At 35.2% G+C, this 23,871-nt stretch overlaps 7 protein-coding genes and 1 non-coding gene across 8 annotated transcripts in view; 5 read left to right on the top strand and 3 right to left on the bottom strand.

The window, feature by feature from the left end:
* LOC105172975 (CASP-like protein 5C1) overlaps window positions 1–150 on the top strand; it is a 1,884-nt gene extending 1,734 nt beyond the window's left edge. Inside the window, exon 4 of the mRNA XM_011094602.2 lies at window positions 88–150. Coding sequence (XP_011092904.1) covers window positions 88–150 — 63 coding nt within the window. The remainder of the gene's footprint in view (window positions 1–87) is intronic.
* LOC105172864 (pentatricopeptide repeat-containing protein At2g15980) lies at window positions 974–2,365 on the bottom strand. Its single transcript, XM_020697426.1, has one exon. It carries the CDS (start codon window positions 2,363–2,365, stop codon window positions 974–976), a length of 1,392 nt encoding a protein of 463 aa, XP_020553085.1.
* Window positions 5,242–7,014, top strand: LOC105172865. The gene is made up of 2 exons (XM_011094460.2): window positions 5,242–5,690; window positions 6,579–7,014. The coding sequence occupies exons 1-2, from the start codon at window positions 5,284–5,286 to the stop codon at window positions 6,904–6,906; spliced, it is 735 nt and encodes a 244-aa protein (XP_011092762.1). The 5' UTR covers window positions 5,242–5,283; the 3' UTR covers window positions 6,907–7,014.
* Window positions 10,285–11,292, top strand: LOC105172868. Its single transcript, XM_020697444.1, has one exon. The coding sequence runs from the start codon at window positions 10,461–10,463 to the stop codon at window positions 10,956–10,958; it is 498 nt and encodes a 165-aa protein (XP_020553103.1). The 5' UTR covers window positions 10,285–10,460; the 3' UTR covers window positions 10,959–11,292.
* LOC105172866 (non-symbiotic hemoglobin 1) lies at window positions 12,557–14,201 on the bottom strand. Its single transcript, XM_020697095.1, has 6 exons — window positions 13,975–14,201; window positions 13,733–13,888; window positions 13,523–13,646; window positions 13,260–13,374; window positions 13,073–13,189; window positions 12,557–12,963 (listed from the first exon to the last, which is right to left on the bottom strand). Exons 1-6 carry the CDS (start codon window positions 14,030–14,032, stop codon window positions 12,826–12,828), a joined length of 708 nt encoding a protein of 235 aa, XP_020552754.1. The 5' UTR covers window positions 14,033–14,201; the 3' UTR covers window positions 12,557–12,825.
* On the top strand, window positions 15,949–18,012 carry LOC105172869 (fasciclin-like arabinogalactan protein 21). The gene has a single exon (XM_011094464.2). It carries the CDS (start codon window positions 16,530–16,532, stop codon window positions 17,724–17,726), a length of 1,197 nt encoding a protein of 398 aa, XP_011092766.1. The 5' UTR covers window positions 15,949–16,529; the 3' UTR covers window positions 17,727–18,012.
* TRNAN-GUU lies at window positions 18,513–18,586 on the top strand. The gene has a single exon. It is a non-coding gene; the product is annotated as a tRNA-Asn (tRNA).
* On the bottom strand, window positions 19,467–23,519 carry LOC105172870 (4-hydroxy-3-methylbut-2-enyl diphosphate reductase, chloroplastic-like). The gene is made up of 10 exons (XM_011094465.2): window positions 23,157–23,519; window positions 22,134–22,330; window positions 21,451–21,630; window positions 21,244–21,375; window positions 21,093–21,167; window positions 20,913–21,018; window positions 20,737–20,831; window positions 20,179–20,364; window positions 20,008–20,094; window positions 19,467–19,717 (listed from the first exon to the last, which is right to left on the bottom strand). Exons 1-10 carry the CDS (start codon window positions 23,413–23,415, stop codon window positions 19,652–19,654), a joined length of 1,383 nt encoding a protein of 460 aa, XP_011092767.1. The 5' UTR covers window positions 23,416–23,519; the 3' UTR covers window positions 19,467–19,651.

Below are 23,871 nucleotides of genomic sequence, written 5' to 3' on the forward strand. Positions count from 1 at the left end.
CAATCTTTGGTTACTTCCTTCATTGGATGCTGATTGAGTTCTCTAACAATTAATTGCAAACTGCTACTAAAGGTGATGCTACTGCAGGTGGATGTCATACAAAGTTTGCAGACAGTGAGTCTTACAGACACTAATATCTGTGCAAGGTAAATTTAGAAGTTACAGACAACTCGTGCTTGTGTGCAGACAAAAGTTTGTAAATATTGGGGATATAAGAACAACACTCTGTATATGGCAATTCAATTGAATACAACACACTATGTTGATGTTCAGAAAAATCATCTTAACAATCTAATAACATAGCTTACTCTTGTTTTTTTAACAAAAAAATGGGCAGGACCTGAGCAATAAATACGAGGAACAGGTCAGCATTTAGACTCCATGAAATGTTGTAATGTCAATATATATAGAGAAATAAAGAGATCTATAGTACAATAGCAATTTGTGCAAATAAAGTATAAAATCATACACTACCACCATAATAATAAGTGCTGATGGGAAAGAAGCTCAGTAGATCTCAACACAAAATAATCAGGTAATACAGGAGATACAACAAAACATGTCAAGAGTATAAACTTCAGCAGTAACAGTGCGAGCTACCTTGGACTTCCAATGGAAAGATGAGCCACCCCATGCATTGAGTATCTCTATGACCTTTTAAAATCAAGAAGCGCCAAGTGACATTATATTCAGGAGATCCATAACGTACAGATTGAGGCAACATCTCCACTTCTTTCACTTGAACATACAAAAAGATTGCTTAACAGCAAATTACGTAGTTTCCGCAAATTTCAGAACATAAGGTAAATTGAAAAAGACCCCTCGCCATTGCTTAAGTCAATAAACATGTGTACTATCAAGAAGCCATTCTGCTTAAAGCTGCAGCATTTTTTATGTGTTCACTGTGCAAGAAATGAATTGTAATACGATCCACTTCTATTCCTAGGACAATCTTTCACAAAGAAACTCTTCCTCAATTTGGTTCCAATTCTACTAAATTTGGTCTGAACCCTTTTCCCACCATCTCCACCTGAAGCTTTAAAGCCTCTTCTATCTTTCCCTCCTGGCACAAACCCCTCATCAAGTTTTCATAATTCTCCTTCTCCAGAACAACATCATGCTTCTTTACTGCTATCCTGTAAAACTCTGATGCTGCAGATATTTTATTCTTATCACAAAGCGACTTAATAATTACATTAACCGTGGAACTCCCTGGACAAAAGTTTTTCCTGCACATATCCTTGTACAACATCGTTACAGAATCAAAGTCCCCCATTTTACAGTACCCGTTTATGAGATGTTCAAAAGTAATACAAGTACTCTCCACCCCTTTCATCACCATTTCCCTATAAATTTCTTCGGCCCTCCCAACCTCTCCAATTCCACAAAAACCACCAATAACTGTGTTATATGCCACTGCATCATGATTCAAGCCTCTATTATCCATTTCCTCCCAGACCCTCATGGCATCCTTCATTCTCCCGTCATCACAATATGCTGCCATTAACACATTAAAACTATAGATATTCGGCACACAACCAACACTTGCAAATTCTTGCCACATCTCCTCAACCTTATCCACCAAACCTTCTCTATAAAAACCAATCATAACCACGTTCAGGGTATTTGCAGTCGGACAAACACCCTTGGCAGAGCTCCGATTTCTCACCACATCATCCACATCAAGGTAAAAAATTTCGCGATATAAATTGTATCCAGCAGAACAACCTCGACTCTTTGCCACCGATTCAATCAAAAAGTTACAAGTACGAGTTCTCAGATACACATTCTTTGACTTCAGAATTGCGTAAATTTCAACGGCAATATCAATCTTTTTTGACTCTAAACAAGCTCGGACTAACAAATCAAACACAAAAGGCGCAGAAGCACAAGTTCTATAAGTTATAATCAGTGCCTCCAGAATCGCAACCGGGGTTGCAGTAACTTGCTGCTGGGCTTCAGGGAACCGAGACATAGCTGATTTTATTAGGTTTTGGGCTTGCAACTTAAGTCTTGAGCGAGCGAGAATGTGAATGACAGTAGCATAGGAGTAGAGAGAGTGAGAAGAAAGAGAGTAGTCGACGGTGAAGTGAAAGAACCGCATAGCCAGGTGGGCATTGTTGCGGAGTTGAACTGCAATTTCAGAAAATTGTGATGCAGTCAGGCGTTTATCTTTAGTAGCCGTGAGGAGAGAACGGAGGTTGGACCACCGGGATTTTGAACGGTGGTGTTTAAGGATTGAGACTGCGGCCGACACTAAAGCGTCGCCGGAAAGTGCCGGTGGTGATGAAGAGAATGAGCTGGGTTTCGGGACATAGTAGAAAGAATGGCAGGGGATTTTGGTCATTGATCGAAGAAACGCCATTGATGCCTGTCAGAAATTTCGTCGAACAGAATGTATGCATGAGTTCCGGAAAGTACAAACTACAAATTGGGCTGGACTGGGCAGGGACTCGCACAGAGGCCCACTCGTACCCACAACGAAGCCGGTGAATCCGAAAAAACATCTCAATATCCAAACCCTCTTAACTGTTTTTTTATTTTACGGTAAATAACAATAGATTTTCCTCAATTTTATTTATAAATACCCGTTATTATTTACAAAATTATAAATAATCATTTAACAAGTACTTTTTATAATGTGTTGTCATGAGGAAATATTTGTTAGACGATCATTAATTTTACAGGGGTATTTGCACTTTTCCAAACAATGAGAAAATTTGTTGTAATTGCGGCAATTTTCAAAAAACCTATTTTAATTTCTTTTTTTTTAATAAATAAAGCAATTGAGTATACCATTAATACAAAATATTTATGGGAATAATTCACACAACCATGCATATATCTATAAGTAATGAAAAAATAACATTAATAAGACTCACACCAAAATGGGCTAAACTTAACTCAATTGCTCCTCTCCGTTAATCTAGCTAACGACGTTAATTTGTTTTTACGAAATGATCGTTACACTCTTACTTAATATATATTATTTTTTATTTTAATGATCGGTGATTTATATTGATTACATCACAGCAGTTAGATCTAATAAATTAATTTTAACCGTTGGATTTTAAATTTATAAAAAAAAAAATAAGGGTTCAGATTTTATTGATAAAAAATATTATTTGTAAAAAAAAAATTAACACCCAAAAGAGCATGTAATATATAAATATAAAATCACTCAAAATAAGTAAAAAATCTACATGTGAATATATAAATACCATAAGAGTATTTTAGTAAAAACACACAAAAAAAAAAAGGGTCAAGACAGTTAAAAAAACATCCCTAAAAGCACAAGGAGCGCATGTAATACACCTTCCATTAATTACTAATAAAAGGGGTGTTTTTATCTGAGTTTTACAAAATATAGGAGGTTTTTAGCCTATTTTAAAAACACGAGAAATTTTTTAACTTTTTCAACAAAACACAAGAGGTAAAATGTATATTAACCCATCAAAATATTATCCATTGAGAAAAATATTTAAATTTTTTTCCCACATACTTTCTTGCAAGAAACTAACTTTTGAGCTGACGAATAATGTAATATAACTTACAAATATAAAAAATTAAGACTTACTATCTTATGTTTGTATTGTTTATTGAAGATTAATTGTGCCCAAAAAGAAACATTATTGGACTTATTCCCCATTCCTAATTCTCTCTCAGTCTCATTTTTATGGATCGTGTTAGAAAAGCAGTTCAATTTTTTTAAAAAAACAACGAGTGTTTACTTGATCTGCTGGAATTCGAGCTTACAGGAAGTCCAAGTCTATTAACTATTCAGGTTGAGTTATCGGCCATATGAGTCTCATCGAACAAGGACTTGAAATGTCTATTTTGTCCAGATTTTAGCATAACAAATTATCCATTTACCCTCAACTTAATTATTTGATTCTCTTCACTCATCTTTTGAGTGAATATTGTGGAGGAGTTCTCTTTTCTCTACTCTATTTTAGCATATGGAATAAGGAACCTAATGTTTTACGACTCAAGAACAAATCATTTTTCCGTCCCTGTTGAATCGAGCGTATGTTGTTGTGTCAAAAATTATAACCATTACCAACTGTAAACAATAAATATGTAAATTGTATAAAAGTATGTATTTTATTCTAGCTCTGTTTTGATAACAATTATTACGATAAAAATCAGTAATACAATTTAAAAAAATAAAATTAGGCTAATAATTAAACATTATCATATCTTAGTCTTGTTTGTGACATAAATCATAGGATAATGTTCCGTTTGAACAAACTTGTAATACTTTAGGTATTGAATGTTTTCCTTGAAAGAGAGTGAAAGTAGAGATTCTATATATTAAAGTTGGTTCTTGTTAGGCTAAATTGGCATTTTCTTTATGTTTTTTAAGCATATAATGAAGAGTTGAAACAAGTATAAAGATTTCATATTTGGACCATCGAATTTATTCCTTGGCCCTACACACGGATTTAATGTTCTATTACAATTCTTGTTTTATATATACACGTCAATTTCTTTTTAGATAAAATTAACCACGTAATATTTATATACGTGATGTGTATATGTAAAATAAAATATAAAATAAAACATAAGTTACGATAGAAAATTTAATCCGACGTACACAATAATTCCTGATTAATGGTAAATATACCAATTATTAAAGATGAAATAAAATCCCAGAATATCTTCTTTATTAATATGCAAATTCCATAAATATAAATAAAAAAAATGATTTTTCTCAACTTTTGTGTATGTGTGATGTGTACAAGTAGGTGCAAATGGAGAAATCATTTAAAGTGAAAATTCCATTCTTATATGCTTCATGCCTTTTGCAAATTTACCCCTCTCCCTCTATTTCCACAATTGCTTCAACTTCAAGCCATTAACAGCCTTAGACTAGTTAACTACAAACATGCATCTTTAAAAAAAAAATTATAATTCAAATTAAGTTCGATTAAATCTGAACGAATTATACTATAAATATTTTATATTCGTAAGTAATGTGTAATTTAAAAAGAGTTATTAATCACATGTAATTATACGAAAAATTCTAACTCAAATTAGGTTTAGTCGAACCAAATTAACCATAGAGTAAATCTGATACAGTTCACACTTGTTACGTGATTAGTCACTTTTTTCTGAATTATATTGCACTTGCAGTATAATTGATTTAAATTCAATTAAATTCAAAAGATAATTACATTTGTTATATGATTGATGACAAACGAGTGGAGAAAAATTTAGACAAGCATCTTTATAAATTAACCAGGGGAGTTTATTACACGGCCCCTCTACAGTTACCAAACCATGAAATACAGCGAGATCTCCCACTTCAGCCACCCCCACCACAACCTCAAATTCGAGTACGCCAAGGCGCCGTTCAAATGCGATGGCTGCAAGGAAGTTGGCATCGGCTCCTCCTACAAGTGCGGCGGTGCCGCCTGCAATTTCGACCTCCACACCCACTGCGCCATACCTTCACCCTCCATCACCCACCCTTTCTACACGAAGTGCTCGTTCCAGTTCCTCAGCCGGCCGCCGGGGCAGGAGGCGCGTTACTGCAACGCGTGCGAGAAGAGCGTGACGGGGTTCGTGTACCACTGCCAGTTGTGCGGGTTTGATCTCCATCCATGCTGCGCTAAGCTGCCGATGGTGCTGGACGACGGCGACATCAAATTGTACTTGTTCAGCAAAGTTAGCGCGCCGTGTCACAGGCATAGTAGCAAACCAACCTCATCCATCCTCCTTTTTTTTCATTATTATTTTAGATTACTACCAATGTTTATTAATTATTTATGAGGGAAATTATATATTTGAATGGAAAAAACAAATTAAATATTTTTTTTATTGTGATTCTACATAATTCAAAGCTTATTATACATCCATTTATATTACTTACGTGGAAAAATTCAAAAAATTTTAGTACTTGGGCTAAAATAAATATTATTTGGGACCAGTTAAAAACAAACCCGTTGATAATTTTGACATTAGTCGAAAATGCACACTTGATGTTTGTGCAATTTACAATAATATTTTTATTTCATTAATAATTTATTATTAAAATATAATTAAGTATAATAAAACGTGAGATATATAAAAAAAATATATGAAATATTAACTTATCATTTTATCTTTTTGATCATTTACACCATTGATTCTCCACATTTGTAATGATTGATATCATGGTATATCTTGATGCCGTGTGCAACTGATTGGTGCACCTTATGTGAGATATTGTCCGTTTTAATTTTATAGAACTCTTATATTTTATCCTAAATACATGTTTCACTAGGGAGATTATGCGGGCTTATAAGCTCTCATCATTTAGTAGTGTCACTGCAGTACGAACAAAACCATGTCCGTCCAAGGTCTCTCATTTGAGAGGCTAATAATATAAACACGTGTTCATATCGTTTGTAGAGGAGGTACTTGAGTGATTTATAATATGCAAGACATCTTCTTCCTAGTATATCATAGTTTTAGGATAAAATCTAGAACTCATACATAATCAGTGTAAGCGATATATTGTATAATGGAATATCGATCGAGTTACAAGTCGTATGTTAATGCTTTTTTTGGTTTAAAACCATTCTATTAAGTAGGTGTGGGAGAAAGGGGAGGAGCTGGAGCTACAGATCCTCGTGCAAGAAGTACAACCTACACGTGGCGTGCGTGAAGGAGATGCTGGTGGACAGCTGGCAGGAACTCTACAACGGGAGTGGTGGGTACACCTACACCGATGGCAGGAAATCCGTTCCCAGCTTGAAAGCCACGCTGGAGACTCACAGTAATCACAAGAAGAGCAGCAAAGGGAAAGCGCAGAAATGCTGTGAGGTGGCTGGACTGGCGTTGCAGTTTGTGGTGTCCGCGCTCCTAGGAGATCCCACCACCCTTATTGCTGGCCTCGTCGGCACATTAATGTCTAAATAGAATTCAACATATATCCAAATTAAAATAATAAATATTAAACTACGTATGTGATAATGTTAAGTTATGTACATGTGAGTGTGCCAATAAAATTTATTTTTATTATAACAAGATTTTTTTGTACATTAATTAAGTAATTTCATAGATTAATATATGATCAGCATAATTTTTTGCTAATGTATTCAATTTGGTTAGGTCATCATTTTTGCTAATATCAGCAAGTTCGATAAATTTTGATTAATGAATAGATTTATTTGTTAGATGGAAGCAAACACCACGGATGCTAAATATAATTAATAAAATATTATTTTATATTATATATATATTAATACGTATATTATTTATAAAAATAATAGATCAAAATCAAGATCCAACTATTTTTAAATAAGGGTATAAATATTATTTTAAATTTTAAATTAAAAAACTAAAAAAAACACGTGTAATTCACAAAACGCGTCAGGGGACATTTTTGCTTTATTTTTACAACACAAAGGGGTAAATTGCTGCTTTATTTTTCACATGAAAATAAATTGCTTATTTTCCTTAATACAGAGGGTAAGTTGCATTTAAACTCTTATAAAAGTACAATTTAAAAAATAAAAGTTGAGAAATATGAAATACTTGCTAATTCAATAAAAAAAATAATACTTATTTTTTACGGTATAAATAACTATGACTTAAAAATCATAGTAAATCAATATCATTTACCACAGTTTGATAAAATTGATGCGAAAAATTAAGTTTTGATTACGGTTAATCGATACTCACTATTAATTTTACCTATAGGCAAAATATTTACTATAATTTTTAGCTGTAGCAAATATTTTGATTTTGTTTGTAGAAATAATGGTTAATATATAGTTGTTATGCATTTATGTTAATTATCCATCATCATTTTTTACTTTTAACTATAGTAATTAGTCATATTTATTCTAGTGTAATTTAAAATTATTCGAATAAATTCCAAAACAAATATTAAAAAATTAAAATATTTACTACAGAATCTACCAATGCAAACACAATGTAATTTTTAAAATACTGTACGTTCTTCTTTTTTTATTTCTGAAATAAGTCAGCATATTTTAATCACACATTTGAAAAGCAGAAGTTCGTCGACTGTCACATGACCATAGTCCAAGTACCACAATTTTATTAAACATGAGTATGGCATTAATTATATATCCTTAATATTCGTGAATAAAATAAATAGCTAATTACGCTCTCTTTTCTTAATATTTGATATAATTACACATAAAGTTTTTGTAGTTTGAAAAATTATATAATATTTAGTATTTTTGAGATTTGCTTCTGCTAACAAATAAGTCATTCCATTAGTCAAAATTCATCGAATTTGATGATATTAACAAAAAATTCATATAAAAATTCATGTCCAGCCCCGATTGACTATTATTGATTTATTACAGGTCAAATAAACTTTTTATGATCAAATTACCTTTATACATCTTCATACGTTAGAGGTATATCTTTATTGTTATAAAAGTAGTTTAATTACAAAATATTTTTTTATATTATAAAAGATTTATTTGACCTACAATAAATCAGTAATTAGTCGAACGAGGGTAAATATCGATTTTTATTTAATTTGTTATTAACATCAATAAGTTGAATGAATTTTAATTAGCGAATGGACCTATTTATTAATAAAACAAACTTTAAAAGCACTAAATGTAAGTTTCTCAAATTATATAATATTTATGCATAATTACGTCAAATATACGACAACAAAAGTATAACTATCCCTAAAATAAACCAGAAAAGTGTTCAAATTGGAGGAGTTGCAGGTGGGATTACTTAAGCGTAGGCTGTAACCATATTTTTGGCTATTAATGAAATTATAATTGGCGTTAATCTTTTTATGACACGTAGATGGCGTTTATTGAGAATTAATAGTTTGGTAGGAATTCAGTCAAATTTGAGTTAATTATTACACATTGTAAGTAGTGTATGGTTTTGTTATTAACGACGACTGTTGATGGGGTGTTTCTAACACGTACATGCTATTTAATGCGACTCAATTGAAACTTGAACTAATACTTCATTTAATTGTAATAAAAAAGAAATTTCTAATTTAAATTGAATTTAATAAAATTAAAATTAATTACATAATAAATATCCATTTTAAAAAAATGGCCAATAATACAATTTGGTTATTCCTACAAAGATGTAGCCTCCATATGTCAAGTACATTTGTTGATCGCGTTTATTCTCTAGTTATCCTCGTACGAATCTATACTCCAGCATTTTTTTTCATGGTAAAAACGATGAGTTATTATTTATTTTTGAAAAAGTTTATTACAATCATAAATATCATATATTTATATCTAACAATTATGGACAACTATATATCAATCAGTATTATGTAAATATATCTAACCAACATCTTCTATTAAAATAAAATAACACATACTAAAATAATAGAATAACATCCCACATTTTGACGGATTCGAACCCATAGTCTTAGAATTCCTAATTTGTAGATAGGGTTGGATTGGATTGTTGAAATTATATAATTAATGTTTTAGGATGTGGAAGTTTAAAATATTCCATATGGTACTCCCTTGTTGTTTATGCTTCGTCACTGCCAAAGTTGCAGCATTGAAATGCACCCTTTATACATTTTGGAAAATAAATAAATAAATTTCACTATACACAAAATTTGACAAACACTTACTATAAATAAAAATATAAAATATAAAATTTATTTGGGGCGTTTAATTCTAGATCTGCATGAGAAACAACTATTTATCTTCTATCGTCCAATAAGAATTAAGATAATTAAATTTACACTCCCTGATCTATGATCTGTTTGTATTAATCACCCCTGTTTTTTATATAATTACGAAACCACTATTGACAGACAACTAAAAAATATTGATAACTTTTAGAATGTATGTGTAATTATTCAAAAACTGGAGTGATTTGCGTAAATAGTGTTGATGTTTTTAATGGGTATATGTTCGCGTAATTATTCAAAAAATATGAATGATTTATATAATGAGACCACATGTTAGGAAGTACAAATAATGTAATTATCCCTAAGAATTATTATGTTGGTCGTATTTCTCTCACCTCTTAAATATTAAGAAACAAAAAAACATGTACGGAACGCATATTCAAACAACATAGTTAGAAATAGTAAAAGAAACTCTGTAATAAATTTGAAGAACTAACCGGTGGAAAAATTCTTATCCTCATCAAGTTTAGTCGAATTAAATCAATAGTGTTTTATGATTGATCACATTCTCCTTGAACGGTATATAATTACATAATTAGTGGAACATTAATTAATAAATTAATTATCCATGACGTTGATATTTTAACAAAATGTTGACCATAAGTACTAGAAATAACAATCAAACGCGGTCTTCTCGGATATAATTCCAACAAACGACGGGCAAAACGACGTGACAGCAATGAAATCATGTTTGAATATTGCATGCTTAACTAATTGGCGACATTCTCTCACTGTATATATGTGTCGTGTTACTAGTAACACGATTTCTTCATAAAAATTTCTTGTTTCTTCCTCCTGAACAATGGGCAGTTGCTGGTCGCACCAGTCTACGTCCGCTCTCACGGCGAAGTTAATCCTCCTGGACGGCCAGCTTCAAGAGTTCTCATGGCCGGTTCGGGTTTCGAGTTTGTTGGAGCCGAATTCTGGGTGCTTCATATGCAGCTCCGAGGAGATGGAGCTGGACGAGTTCGCGGTGGCGATGAGCGGCGACGAGGTGTTGCAGCCGGGGGAGCTTTACTTTGAGATGCCGCTGGATCGGCGGAACCGGCGGCTGCAGGTGGAGGACATGGCGGCGCTGGTCTTGAAAGCGAGCGCAGCTCTTGCTAGCTGTAGTAGTAGAGATTATGATGATGGGATGATTAGCTGCAGTTGTTGTGTGTGGGGAAAGGTTCGACCTGTTATGTTGTTCAGCGAGAAGGAGAGGCTCCTGGCGGCGGAGGACGGTGGAGGGAATGGCGGAGGTGGTGGTTGTAAGAGACGGAAGTTTGTCGCCAAGTTAAGTGCGATTGATGAAGAGTGAAAAGAAGGTAAAAATTACTGAACAAATCACTCTCTGAGACTAGAAATTCTTTTCTAAATTGAATTTGATGCAATCTCAATCAATTATATAATATATATATTTATTATGTGATTGATATATAATTCAAATAAAATAATCAATCATATAATAAATATATTACAAAAAATTTATAATTAATTTGATTGGATCAAATTTAATTTGATTTAAAGTTTTCCCAACTTCAAAATGGAACACTATGTTTTGCAAAAGAGCAAGTGAGAGATAATTGTCATGTTAATATTTTTTAGGTGAGGTGGGACAGTTTTGTATACGATAAATCAATCTATTTCAGTTCTTTTTTTTTTTTTTTCCTTTTGTTTTATTTTTAAATTAAACTGTAAAATTCAGATGAAATAAAAAAGAAAAATTATATGCATGGGGTGGAAAAATTCTTACCATAATAGATTTAGTTAAATTAAAATAAATAAGAAAGTAAGTGTCATGTGATTAATAACTTATTAATTACACAACAAATATATTATATTTATTATATAATTAATAAAAAATCGATTTGAATTAAAAATTTTGTGATGAGATGTAAAAGGGCAACATAAATACTACAATAATTTATGTACATGTTAGTCGTGTTGATCTGGGCAATCGTCATTTTTGTCTTTCTGTAGGTTTTCAAGGTAAAAGCAGCCTGACAAAAAAATTAATTTTAATTTAATGTAAGTGGAAACAAATTAGGGCATGTGAAAACTCAATAATGTTCTTCCTCCCGCCCCATTATTGAAACTTGATGGAGATCCTGCCTACCCCAGAAAATTTTGCTCCCCTTCTCAAGGTTGTAAAAAATCTAACTTTAGGACATGAGCAAAACCATTTTTTGAGTCAACATCTCACAAAAATTAGTAATAAGAGAAAAAAATAACTGAATAAGTGCAGTGACTATATTCATAAATATGGAATATTAACGGATTTAGCATATCGAATTTTCTACTATGTAAGTCGGAAAAAAATCATCCCAAACAACGACATCAATATATAACTTAAAATTATTAAAGTTGTCCTCTTCATTTAACAAGATGTTCCAGTGTAAATGACTGGTGATGTGTATATGTTTATATTTATTCTTGTAATTATATGCTTTCAAATAATAAAGTTAATCACAATGAGCATTTTTAAGATTTAATATAATTATAAATATCTTATTTTTGCTTTGAAAATCATCAATACGTTCTAATTTTGACCCGTCGTCCAAGTTTCCAATAACTAATTAAATTTGTTAGTCTTCATTGTTTTTCTATTCATCTTTTGTAGTGAACTGATCAAAATAGCCTTATAGACTATGAATTATAAGTTTATTTATTTTTTAATTTTTTCTTAAATTTTGAATTGAGTGGATAATCTTTTTACAATTTTTAAAAAAATTTCCATCCACCTTGTCCTTTTAAAAACAAAAAAGAATACAACAAGGTTTTGACAATTTTAAACCACGATACAATGATTATATAAATTCATCAAATATAAAAATTATTTGACAGTTTCTCAAACGAAAAGGTATTCATAATTATACCTAAACCTAATTTAGGCTGGAGGGAATTTACCCAATAAAATAATTCAAAATACTTAAGCAGCCTCTATCAAAACTGTTTATGAGCTGATTCCCAAGGCCAGTGACAGTCATATACAAAGCAATAAATGCAAAGATCACACCAAATTGTAGTCGAATGTACTAATTTATTATTACTCGACTAAATCCAAAATCAGCATCAAGAGTCATTTACTCAGTTAACTCAAGTAACAAAAGTATATCACTCATCTTTGTGTTAACACAACTTATTAAGTAAACTGGAACAAATGCAGATTCGTCCCTCTTTGTGTCTCAAGAAGGGGGTTTCATTTCCGTCTTGATTGCAGCAGCCAACTGATCGTAGGCTTCGGCCCACGCTGTCTTCATCTCCAATGACCACATTTCAGGCACTGCTTCCTTTATGGTTTCCAGCAACGCGTACTTAGTGACCTACCGCATCAACTTTCAACTGTTAAAGCATCTACGTACCGCATTTATTTACTCATAACCATTTCGAGAAATCAACTAAATTAATATAGTTTGACATCAGTTTATGTACCTCAAAGTGTTCATCAACCACGCCATACTTAAAGTGCGTCGCCCCCAAATCCTTAAGAGTTGAGTCCTTCACAGTAACTTTCCCAGCTCTCCGAAGTTGAACAGCAGATTCACAAGTCTGCAAAATTCATGCCAGTAAAATAGTTAACCTAATGGATAAATATGGATAGAAAAATCAAAGTGCTTACCATGACAAAAACAGTCATCGCATGGGGTTTCAGCTTTGGATTCTGCTCCAGAGGTCCATCCAAGTCCTTCAAGAACGTAAAAAGCTTCTTTGCAGACGGTGCGATCTCAAAGATCCTGCAAATTTTGATCCACCGAGTTCATTTTACTTAAGTTCTACCTGGATGAGCCTATATTTTCCATTTTTGTATACATTTATATCATTTAATCGAAAAGCTATAACTAAACACAGAAAAGACAAAAAGGGTTCGAAGAATTTGATCACCTCAAGAAGAACTTAAGTCCCAACTCTGCAGCATTCTTCTTCATTACATTCCATGATTTTGTCACCAAAGCTTCTTGCTCTTCAGTAAAAGCTTTCACTTCTAGTCTCCCACTCTTCTTCATGCCTTCACTCCAATAAAGTAAAAGGAAATACAGATCACGTAAATAACCAAGAGGATGGAAAGAATTTACCAACAGATTTTGAACTTACATCTTGGGATCTTAGCAGTTTTCAACACAAGACAGCTCTCTGAAGCATCCCTTCTGAGCCACGATAAGCTGACAGATTGATGAGATGGAAATCCCAGAGTAGAAATATCCTTGGCAGTGATCTTTGAGCAATGGAGATAAGGGCTCGCTGGGGTTTCTGAAACAAATTGGAAAGCTTTTGAGCAAGATCTCATGAGTAAGAAAATGAGGTGATCAAGAATTTAACAATAGAGGACCACCTACCACTGCAGTTTAACTTGGTAGTAATAGATCCGATACTGTTGATTCTCGAGATATTCATCTTCAATGTTTGAAGCAACTCTCTGTGTGTGTTTGCTGGGAGCAATGGTAAATTGATGAAGTTGGAGTAACCTTTCAGGTTTAAGTAGAGCCAACTGGTCTAATCATTTTCTTGTCTTGGGGACATGCTCCAATAGTATAAGTAATACTGGGGAAGGCTGAAACTGAGGTCCCTTTGACCACTTTCTTCCAATGGGATTCTGTATTATAGTCTATCCGCCACCCCGCAACAAACAAGTGGAGGCAGAAATAAAATATAATGCTATAATGCAGCATAAAAGTTGTTTCTTCTCAGCTCTCATAAAAACATGCATTTGTTGCTGCAGAATGTCATTCCGGTCACAAAAGTAAGTCAAAAGATCAGGGGATATACAGATGGATACAAATAAATGCTCCTACCTTTCTCTTTTTTACCTTCCTTTTCTTTTAAGGTAAGTGGAAACCAATTCCATATCATCCACACCCATAATTCACATCAGAAGCAGCAAAAACCGACTCCAAATGGAATTTACTCTGTTTCAATCACAGGGACAAGCCAGGTTGACCCTCGAGTATAGTTTGTTTTTCAGGTTGCTTTGCAGCTTAAATAAGTCCAAAAGTTTAAAGTGATTATCCCGTTTCCCCGTCGTCAGCTCAAAACCAGCCAAACTCAAGATAGCGATAACCCCAACGATGTCAGAACCGTCTTAGCTGCTGCATCTATCAAGGATTTTATCCATTTAGATGGGATCCTTGACCCAGATTGGGCCTGACCTCTATCTGATTTGTTGAGATTCTTGGACAGGCGGCAGAGATCTTTTAAGCCATTTATTATCCCCCCATTCCGAGCAAATCTTTGAGTGGATTGGAATGATGAGAGATATCTATTGTCCGAGACCACTTAATGTGAAGATTGGCTTGGATAAGGTGGAAGTAGGAGATCATTGTTGTCTTTTGTTTCGCTAGCAAATGCAATTGCCTCATGTATGATCGATCTCCAAGTTCTGGATTTGTATTCCTTCAGCATGTTGAGCACTTACTTTGGCTGTAGTTAGTTTCAGCTGGTGCGGATTCTTTTCCATACCACTGCTGCTGTTGCAGCACCTGCTAGGAGAAATAAGAACAGAAGCTTAAGCATCATATTCCGAAAAGGAAACAGACGGAGGAAAAGGACAGAGCCAGCAGAACACAGAGCAAATTTAAGGATCTATTTATGCAAACTCATATACATAACTAAAAAAATTCAAGTACTACACCGAGGAGAATGGATCTATTGACGAAATATCTGTGTTAACTGAGCATTGGTCTGACTGATGGCCTCTGAGTTGCTAGAAGAGTTCAACATGATGCATTTACCACCCTATAAAACAGAACCAAACCAGCGTGTTCGCTCGTAGAAATTAACTTCTTGAGATATATTACGCATAAATTCAAGATACAAATTCCACCACAGAGACTATTCATTTACTGATGCAATTCACACATCAATCCATAGTACAATAATCCGAAATCATCGTTTATGTTCTTAGGCCTACTTACCCTAACAGGGGCGCATGGTTGGAATATTAAACATAAATTTTTTGACGAACGTCTGTCCTTGCTTCTGACATATATATCACATTGCTAAAAACAAAATTGTGTATTCGATTAAAATAAAAATTTCTTAAAAGACAGGTTAAGAGCAAGGAAGTTATATAATAAAACTAGCAGCAATAAAGCATAGTGAAATCTTATAAGGTTGCACTAGCTACTCATAAAACCCTAGAATTCTCTGGCGTATCTCATTTCCCTAAGAAACATTCAACTTTTGTGCAAGAAATTCTACGACTAAGCAAACAATACAGAGTCCAAAATTTGAAAAGAAAATCCAAACAAAAAGGACGTGCTAGCCTTGATACGAACAAGACTCACTCTCATTCTCGGATTCTTTGGGGTCAGTGTTGAGATTAGAGCAACAGCAGCTGCAGCCTTGAAGTAGAGTAAAACAGAGAGCATGAATTGATGAAGAGTGGTGTTTATTATTTCAGAACTGACTTAATTAAATTAGACAGTTAATTAGTTAGACTTAGAGGTCTATTGAGGAGTTAGATTTACAGGTTTCATACATGAAGAAAGATAGACTGGTACAGATCCTTCTTCCTCGGTTTTTCCTTCTTGGAGATGTAAGCAGATGCAATCAATTCGAGCTTGGTACCAGAGCCACCAATTAATGGTGACCTTCTGATAGTGTAAATCCTTCCAATCTGGAATATTTTTCCTTTCCTCCATTCTACTACGGTTCATAATATTGTAGGCGCGTGGACAGGACGTCGTTGGGCTTTCACCCAATCACGTGAACCGAACAAGAAACTTCCCCCATAACTAACCATCACTCAGAATTCCGTTTCCCGCCATTAGTTTGTTATGTACAGTAGGGCTGCTGTGATATACGTAGACGACATATATATATATATACAGTCACTGTGATTCACAACTTCACTACCTTTTTCGTATTTCTCCTCCCTCCGTCCAGAAATTCAATGGCGATCCCTCTGCGATTCCAGCTCCTCGTCCTCTTCCTCCTCCTCCTCCTCATTTCACTATTCATCTCCGCCGCCAGCACAGACGCCGCCTCCACCTCCCCTTCCTTCGCTCCTTCCCCTCACCCTTTCCACTCCCCATCCCACACATACTCCCCTGCTCTCTTCGCCACCATTCTCTCCACCCTCGGATACCAGGAGCTTTCCACCGCTGCCGCCTCCGCCAACCTCTCCGCCACAACTCCCCTCACTGTCTTCGCCCCCTCCGACGCCTCCCTCCTCACCTGCCCCTCCTGCTCCCTCCCTCTCCTCCTTCAGGAGCTCTCTCTCCCAGGCCTTTACCCCCTCCACTTCCTCAAAACCCTCATTTTCGGTACCAAAATCGAGACGCTCGCTCCCAACCGCTGCCTCACCATCACCACCGACAGTAAGGATAAGGTCTTCGTTGACGGAGTGGAGATCACGAGTCCTGACCTTTTCAACAATGGCCTCGTCGTGGTCCATGGTCTCCAAGGCTTCATTTCGCATCTCTCTCCGCTATCATGTAACGTCGAGCGTATGACGTCATTGTCATTCCCTTCGCCTTCTCGTACCTCCAGGTCGCCACTGCCTTCGTCGCCATCTATCATTCACCTGATGTTGAAGGATGCTATTATTCGACTCCGCGCCACCGGATACAGCGTTGTCTCCCTCGCGCTGCGTGTGAAGTACGTCGAGTTCTCTGAGTTGAAATCGATGACGATTTTCGCGCTCGATGATACCGCAATCTTCTCAGGTGGAGGAAATGCTTACTTGGCGAACTTCAGGTACCATGTAGTGCCGAACAAGCGGCTGACGGCTGCGGAGCTCGTTAGCTTACAGCCAATGGCGTCTTTGACTACGATGGACCCCGGAAATAACCTGGTGGTGACTACTGGAGGTGGCGGAGGACCTTTGGCGCCCATGAAGATTAACTATGTGAAGATCACGACCATTGATCTGCTTCATAACAGCAGGATTGTGATCCATGGAGTGTCGTCGCCGTTTCCACATATGCATCATCATCAGCCGTATGATGAGGACGGCAGCTTTGATCATGAGATCAAACGGTCCAATTGCGATCACTTGGATCTGAATCGTGGAACCTGTGAGGTTGAAGCTGAAGTACCAGCTGGCCCGCAATCGAGGGTGGATGTTGACCATCACCGTGGACTGTGAGATCTGGTCGACCGGTTACTCTACTTTCAATGTTGTAGCGACCTAATGAGCTTTCTAGGTGACTGTAGGAGGACAAACTTTACTGAATGATGATGCTTCGACTGCTTGTACTCTCTGCGCTTTTTTGGCGGTTAATGTAGAATAACATTTGAGGAGGTACATTTCGTGAACCATCCTATCATCATTTTACGTAAATAATGTGCTTATTTTACTCAGCTCTGTTCCTTATTTCCATTCTTCTGAACCTTTGATTGAAGCTTTGGCCAGCAGAATGCATGAATTAATGACCCGATACATTTTCTCCATGAATTTTAATTTTTGATGTGTGAACTTGTGAAGTTAATATATCAATTTTGTAGAAGAACTTCCAATCTATTGATCAACTGCAACATGCAAGATGAAAAAAGTATATTTCTGTTTGCCTTCAAAACCTATGCATTTGTCACATTAAATATAATATTTTAATTTTGGTGATGTATGATTTTTTTTAAACTTAGAATACTATTTTGTTACATAATATCCATCCACACAGTCTGATTTTATTAGCAATAATCTATATTAACGGGCACCGAAATGACTTTGTACACATCATTATAAAGAAGTTTTTAACAATGCTCAATGAACCTACACAAGATAAGAGTGAGATAATGTTGTGTGCCTATACATCAAATGGTGATGGTCATTATATTCTGCTGAGGGGAACGACTTGTTGTAACACAAACAGAAGGCTCACGCCCCCTCGGACCAAGTGATATTACTATTTTGTTTATTACTATTGTGCATGGGGCTGGAGTAGCTCAGTTGGTTAGAGCGTGTGGCTGTTAACCACAAGGTCGAAGGTTCAAGCCCTTCCTCTAGCGAGTCTTACCATTTACACATCCAAGAAACTACTACCCTAAGCATTTTGTTTTCCACGTTTTACATAAAATTCGATTCGTACTGCAACTTTCACTTGCAAATGATAATTTAGCATAATAGTATTAAAACTATCAGTTTGAATCTATAAATCCTTTTTCTTTTTTAATTAGCGTGTGGCACACCAAAATTTGTGTGTAATTAATTTAAAATATTAAAATATAATTATTATATTTTTAAATTATATATTTAGTTAAATAAATAAAAAGCATCAAAAAGATAGAAGTTGCAAGAAGTCATTTAAAAAAAAAGGGAGAAGAAAAATATTACAGTTGAGAGAGAGAAAAAAGAAAAAAATGCTGAAATAATTAAATAAAATAAATAATAACAGACTAATAAATGAAGAAACACCAAAAAAGTGCCCTCCTTTAAGAATATAGTATAGATAGTTTGGACACCATGGCATGCAGTGCCCCTGCGCCCATAATTCACTAACATTTTTATTTTATTGAAGCTCAAAAATTTAGTCTTGTATATTAAAATTTATTATTGTCTTACATCCTCATACACAAAAATTGTTTGACAATTTTTTTCAATGCATTATTTGTCAACATATTTTTCACTTGAATTAAATTAAAAATTAAAACTTTGTACAATATATAATTATATCAATAGTGATTATTGCGATTACATACAACACAAATATTAATATGTTATTTTATTTTAATTAACAATAAAATTAAACAAAAAGGAATAAACTTATGAGTACATGTAATTGCATGGAATTAAATTTTTAGGACTAGTAAATTCAACGTCATGAATTGGGAAGTTAAATAGTATCTATCCATGAAAGGACATTTTTAGTATCATAATAATGTGGTGTGGTGATATCAAAACTATCGATTTAAGTCCAAAAATCATCTTCTGTTTATATATAATAGTATAGATAGATAGAAGATGCATGAAATCCTATGCAAAAATATCCATACTAGGAGTAATAGGGGTACAATATTTCACACACATGTTATTGCACTAAGTTTGTTTACATATTTTGAGAGCTTCGGGTTCATCTAAGCCAGTTGCATTACTTCCTGCCGCTTAATGTCGAAAACCTTGAGAAGGACATCTTCCACAACCTGAATAAAGACACCATTAGGACCACTTAGAAAAGCAAAAAACATAATTACACATATGTGCTCTGAATCCTCAACCAATCCATGATAAATAAGTAAAACAAAATGAAATGCTGCAATTTTGAACGGCTCTTAGTCCAAATAGCTGATGAGAATTGTCATGCATGAGTTTGTCATGAAAAATCAAACGTGACCTTGAATTTGCAAAAGAGCTGGATAATGGGGGTTAATTCCTGTTTGTGCTGGCAGAGTTGATACTCAATGGGGGAAGACAAAGAATTAAGCAGAATCACCTTATCCGGAGTAGATGCACCAGATGTTATGCCGACTGTTATGGGACCCTCAGGTAGCCAATTCTCTTTCTCTACCAACTCACCGTGCTGTAAAATGCAACACTCAGTCAGTCACATTTGCAGAACTCGTTCAGTCATAAGAACTAACTGTTACTAATACAAGGCACATACCAATAACTTGTAACTTATTTTGTTCCCTGGACCTATTCTTTTCTCACTGTCAATCCAATACGACGGAATCCCACGTTCCTCTGCTATTTCTTGTAAGTGTGAAGTGTTGCTCGAGTTCCACCCACCTACAACTAGCATGAGGTCCACCTGTTGGTCGACCAGTTTATACATGGCATCTTGCCGCTCCTAAATATATGACGAATTGATCAATGTTAGGCTAGATGTAGTGAGCTAAGTGACACAAAAATACAATAATCCAGCATCTGCGAGTTCATAAATACAATAGTCATAACTAATGAAGCAGCACAGCCAATTCAAAACCTTAGGAAAAGATAAATAATATGAAACAAATGAAAGCTAATCTTTCAAAATGTGACAATAGAACACACACATACACGTGCAGAGGGAGAAAGAGAGTTCGAAGATGTCCAGGAGTCCTTGACCAGGACCAATGTATAATTTGGTCATTTCGGATCATCATAATTAAGTTATATATAATACTATCAAACAACGACTCCAGTAAATTTGGGAAATTAAAAATGGAGAAGAAGGTTTTACTTGAGTTGCATCACAAATAGTGTTGAAACTTAAGAAGTGGCTGTTAACATTTTCCACACCATACTTGCGCATCATGGTTCTCTCAACTAACCGTCCTGCAGAATAAAGAACATCAGCATGAGAAGTTGCATTTTTGCAAACATGTAGAGGAAAGATGGTGCAGGATAGTAACTAACCAATCTCCTCGGTTTCTCCCTTCAACATAGTAGTCTGATTTGCAATACCAACTTTCACAAGATCTACATCGGGATCAAACCCCTCAGATACTGCAAGTTTGAATTTCTGCAGACGAATAAATCACATGAATCCTTCATGAAGTGGAAATTGAAGTTAAGAGAAGTTAGATATCAACCTACCTCCATAAATGCCTCCTTGGTTGAGCTGGATCCGTCAAGTCCACCACCCAAAATGTAATCACATACATAGTTTGCCTGTGACGACAAGTTATATTTTTGTTAAATCAAGAACGAACATGTGAATTAAAACGGCGCAGAAAATTAAACATACCTCTGTCATGTTCTTTACAATGATATACTTGCCTGCAAAGGAAGCAGTTGCCACAGTCTCTTCATGAGAATATTTACCGTGGATTATTGAAGTATACTCCCCTTTCTTGTGCTTTTCAACTACATTCCACACCTTTATAACAGAAGGTTGGCTTGTTAACACAAAAGAACAAAATTACTTCTCAAAGCAGTTAGAACAGAAAAGTACCTTAGAGACCCATGGACAAGTTGTATCAACTATTTGGACATTCTTTTCACTCAAAACGAGCATCTCATCTACAGCAGCTCCAAAAGCAGGCAGCACTACAACATCACCCTTGTCAACAACGTCAAATTGTTTCTTCCCATCATCAAGAGGAATATTTTTTACTTCCATCTCTTCGAGCCTCTGGCATGGAGAGTCAAATTGTCTAATCAGTGTTGTTTATTAATTCTTTGATCGATGATTAGCTATCAGATTGGAAAAGCATAACTCTACATCCAAAACCATGTCCGAGCCCTCAATAATAACAGCACTTATATACAAATGTCAGTTGCAAATTGTTATAGGAGATAATCATGTGCTGAGTGAATAAAAGAACCATTTATATACAACCATCATATTGACAATGCATTATGTATATGTAATTCAGGTAGTAAAAAAAACTGTTGACTGATGATCAATCAAAATCAACCTTGTTGGGCAGGGACCAAAAATCATACGAGGTATTATTCTGAGTCCTTAAGGACAAACCACGGATAAAGCTGTGAGATATAAGTAGCAGGGCCAAACAACCACGAAAAGAGGTTGAAGTGCAGGACCATTTCGAGTCTTTTATCCCATTATTGAGAACCTACTACAGTGACTACCTGAACTAAGACATCTACTAATAAGGTTGTGGGAAACAAAACCTGATTAACAGTCGGATTGTGAATTATTTCATTGGTGATCCAGATCTTCTCAGTTGGAAACTGTTTGCGAGCTTCATACGCAATCTGAACAGCCCGCTCAACCCCCCAGCAAAAGCCATAAGCTTCGGCAAGCTTCACAGTGACATTTCCCCATGTGTACTCGTACCCGTTCTCCTTCAGTGTCTTTATTATGTCACCTGCCATACTCCAGAATCAGGCAAAAAGTATAACCATAATCCAGAAGGATAACATCACAAACATATAATTAAGCAGATCCGAGCGAGGATACTTAAGAGTGATAACATGGCAAATATACTATCAAAAATTTCATAGGACTGAGATTAAGACTCCGCCTGAGAGTTTAGCAGAACGAGTTCAGAAGAAATCATTTCCCTGCAGTCCCACAGTGAATGTACGTATGATGTCAAAACCAGGATTTATGCTATAACACTTATACAGCAAATCAATGGTTAAAAAGAAGGGGGAAAATCTATAAATTAGGAATCTGAAGCTCGAGCAAACTTCAAGTGCAACTGTTATGAGAGAGCCAAACTAGATGGAAGGGCAAAATTCAACAAAATTACTCTATGTGAAAAGAAAATTCCGTCCGGGAGGGTGCATGAACAAAACAGGATTAAAGTGATCGCTTCAGGATTTGGAATCAAATCCCAACAGATCTTTCCATCAAAGTAAAATAAGAGCAGAAACCTGCAAAAACTCTCCATCAAAGCCAGGACAAAACAAATACATAATTGGGGGAATATTAGGACTTTCGATTAAGTCAATGCTAACGACGAAAAGAGAAATGAAGTCAACTTCAGGAACGAGAATTAAGAGACTGTGGCCAAATATTTACTCTTGAAGGTAACCGGAGCGAATGAACTTCCAAAACGTCAACTAATTGAAAAGTATATGATGTCAAAATTAATCCCAAAGGATTCTCTTTTCCATCAAAAACAGCAAAAGTAAAAAATTAACAATACCAATAACACAACAAAACGCGCAAACTTAACAGAAACATACTTGTATACTCTTGGCTCATTTGCTCGAGTGTTTCCTCCTTATATCCAAACCCCTTGCGATTGTAATTCTTGCTCCTCGTCAAGTTGTGGCGAAAAACCTTGGCATCAAAGCCCTCCGACTCCACGGAAGAAGACGTAGCAGCTTCTCCGGCGGCAGAACATCGGACGGATGACGGCTTCCGCTGCCGGAAAATTCTGGTCTCCGGCCGGAGAAGCTCGGTGCGAGTGGAGATACGAGAGAAGTGCAGAGAAATCGCCATGTGGAATGAAGGAGTTAGCTACCCGCGCACGTTAGTGAGAGAGGAGTGTCCTTTCCTCCAGCAATGTGTCTGGTGCGTAATTTATCCCCAGGGGTGCGCTCGTGATCCATGGACTCCATTTATTTATTGTGATGCACATGTAGACGTAGACGTAGTTGTAGATGTAGTCGTGCTTCTAAATTTTGTTTTAAACTAGAAGTGCTATTATTTTCTTGGATGCCGATTTTTCTTACATTTGTCCTTTTGCTATTATTCCACATTCATAGTTGAAAATTTTTAATGGCTAAAAAATCTAACATCGTTGACAACAATTAATGAAAGAGTAACGTATGCACTATTTTAGAAAAATAAAGGGATTTTTTCATATATTTTTAACACGTAGGGTTTTCGATTGAATTTCTAAATATACGGGGATTTTATAAAATATTTAAATTATATTTGGATTAATAAATTTGA

The sequence above is a fragment of the Sesamum indicum genome, linkage group LG10 (assembly GCF_000512975.1).
Source record: "Sesamum indicum cultivar Zhongzhi No. 13 linkage group LG10, S_indicum_v1.0, whole genome shotgun sequence".
Classification (NCBI taxonomy): Eukaryota; Viridiplantae; Streptophyta; class Magnoliopsida; order Lamiales; family Pedaliaceae; genus Sesamum; species Sesamum indicum.

Excerpts from the sequence above, each read along its gene's own strand:
- LOC105172866 (XM_020697095.1), bottom strand. The coding sequence starts at position 14,032 with ATGAATATCTCGAGAATCAACAGTATCGGATCTATTACTACCAAGTTA. Across the intron at positions 13,190-13,259 it reads CGATGACTGTTTTTGTCATG|ACTTGTGAATCTGCTGTTCA; the intron begins GTAAGCACTTTG and ends TGAATTTTGCAG. Across the intron at positions 12,964-13,072 it reads TGGTTGATGAACACTTTGAG|GTCACTAAGTACGCGTTGCT; the intron begins GTACATAAACTG and ends TTGATGCGGTAG.
- LOC105172865 (XM_011094460.2), top strand. The coding sequence starts at position 5,284 with ATGAAATACAGCGAGATCTCCCACTTCAGCCACCCCCACCACAACCTC. Across the intron at positions 5,691-6,578 it reads GTTAGCGCGCCGTGTCACAG|GTGTGGGAGAAAGGGGAGGA; the intron begins GCATAGTAGCAA and ends TCTATTAAGTAG.
- LOC105172864 (XM_020697426.1), bottom strand. The coding sequence starts at position 2,365 with ATGGCGTTTCTTCGATCAATGACCAAAATCCCCTGCCATTCTTTCTAC.
- LOC105172869 (XM_011094464.2), top strand. The coding sequence starts at position 16,530 with ATGGCGATCCCTCTGCGATTCCAGCTCCTCGTCCTCTTCCTCCTCCTC.
- LOC105172870 (XM_011094465.2), bottom strand. The coding sequence starts at position 23,415 with ATGGCGATTTCTCTGCACTTCTCTCGTATCTCCACTCGCACCGAGCTT. Across the intron at positions 21,376-21,450 it reads CTTGTCCATGGGTCTCTAAG|GTGTGGAATGTAGTTGAAAA; the intron begins GTACTTTTCTGT and ends TCTGTTATAAAG. Across the intron at positions 19,718-20,007 it reads GTGCATCTACTCCGGATAAG|GTTGTGGAAGATGTCCTTCT; the intron begins GTGATTCTGCTT and ends GTCTTTATTCAG.
- LOC105172868 (XM_020697444.1), top strand. The coding sequence starts at position 10,461 with ATGGGCAGTTGCTGGTCGCACCAGTCTACGTCCGCTCTCACGGCGAAG.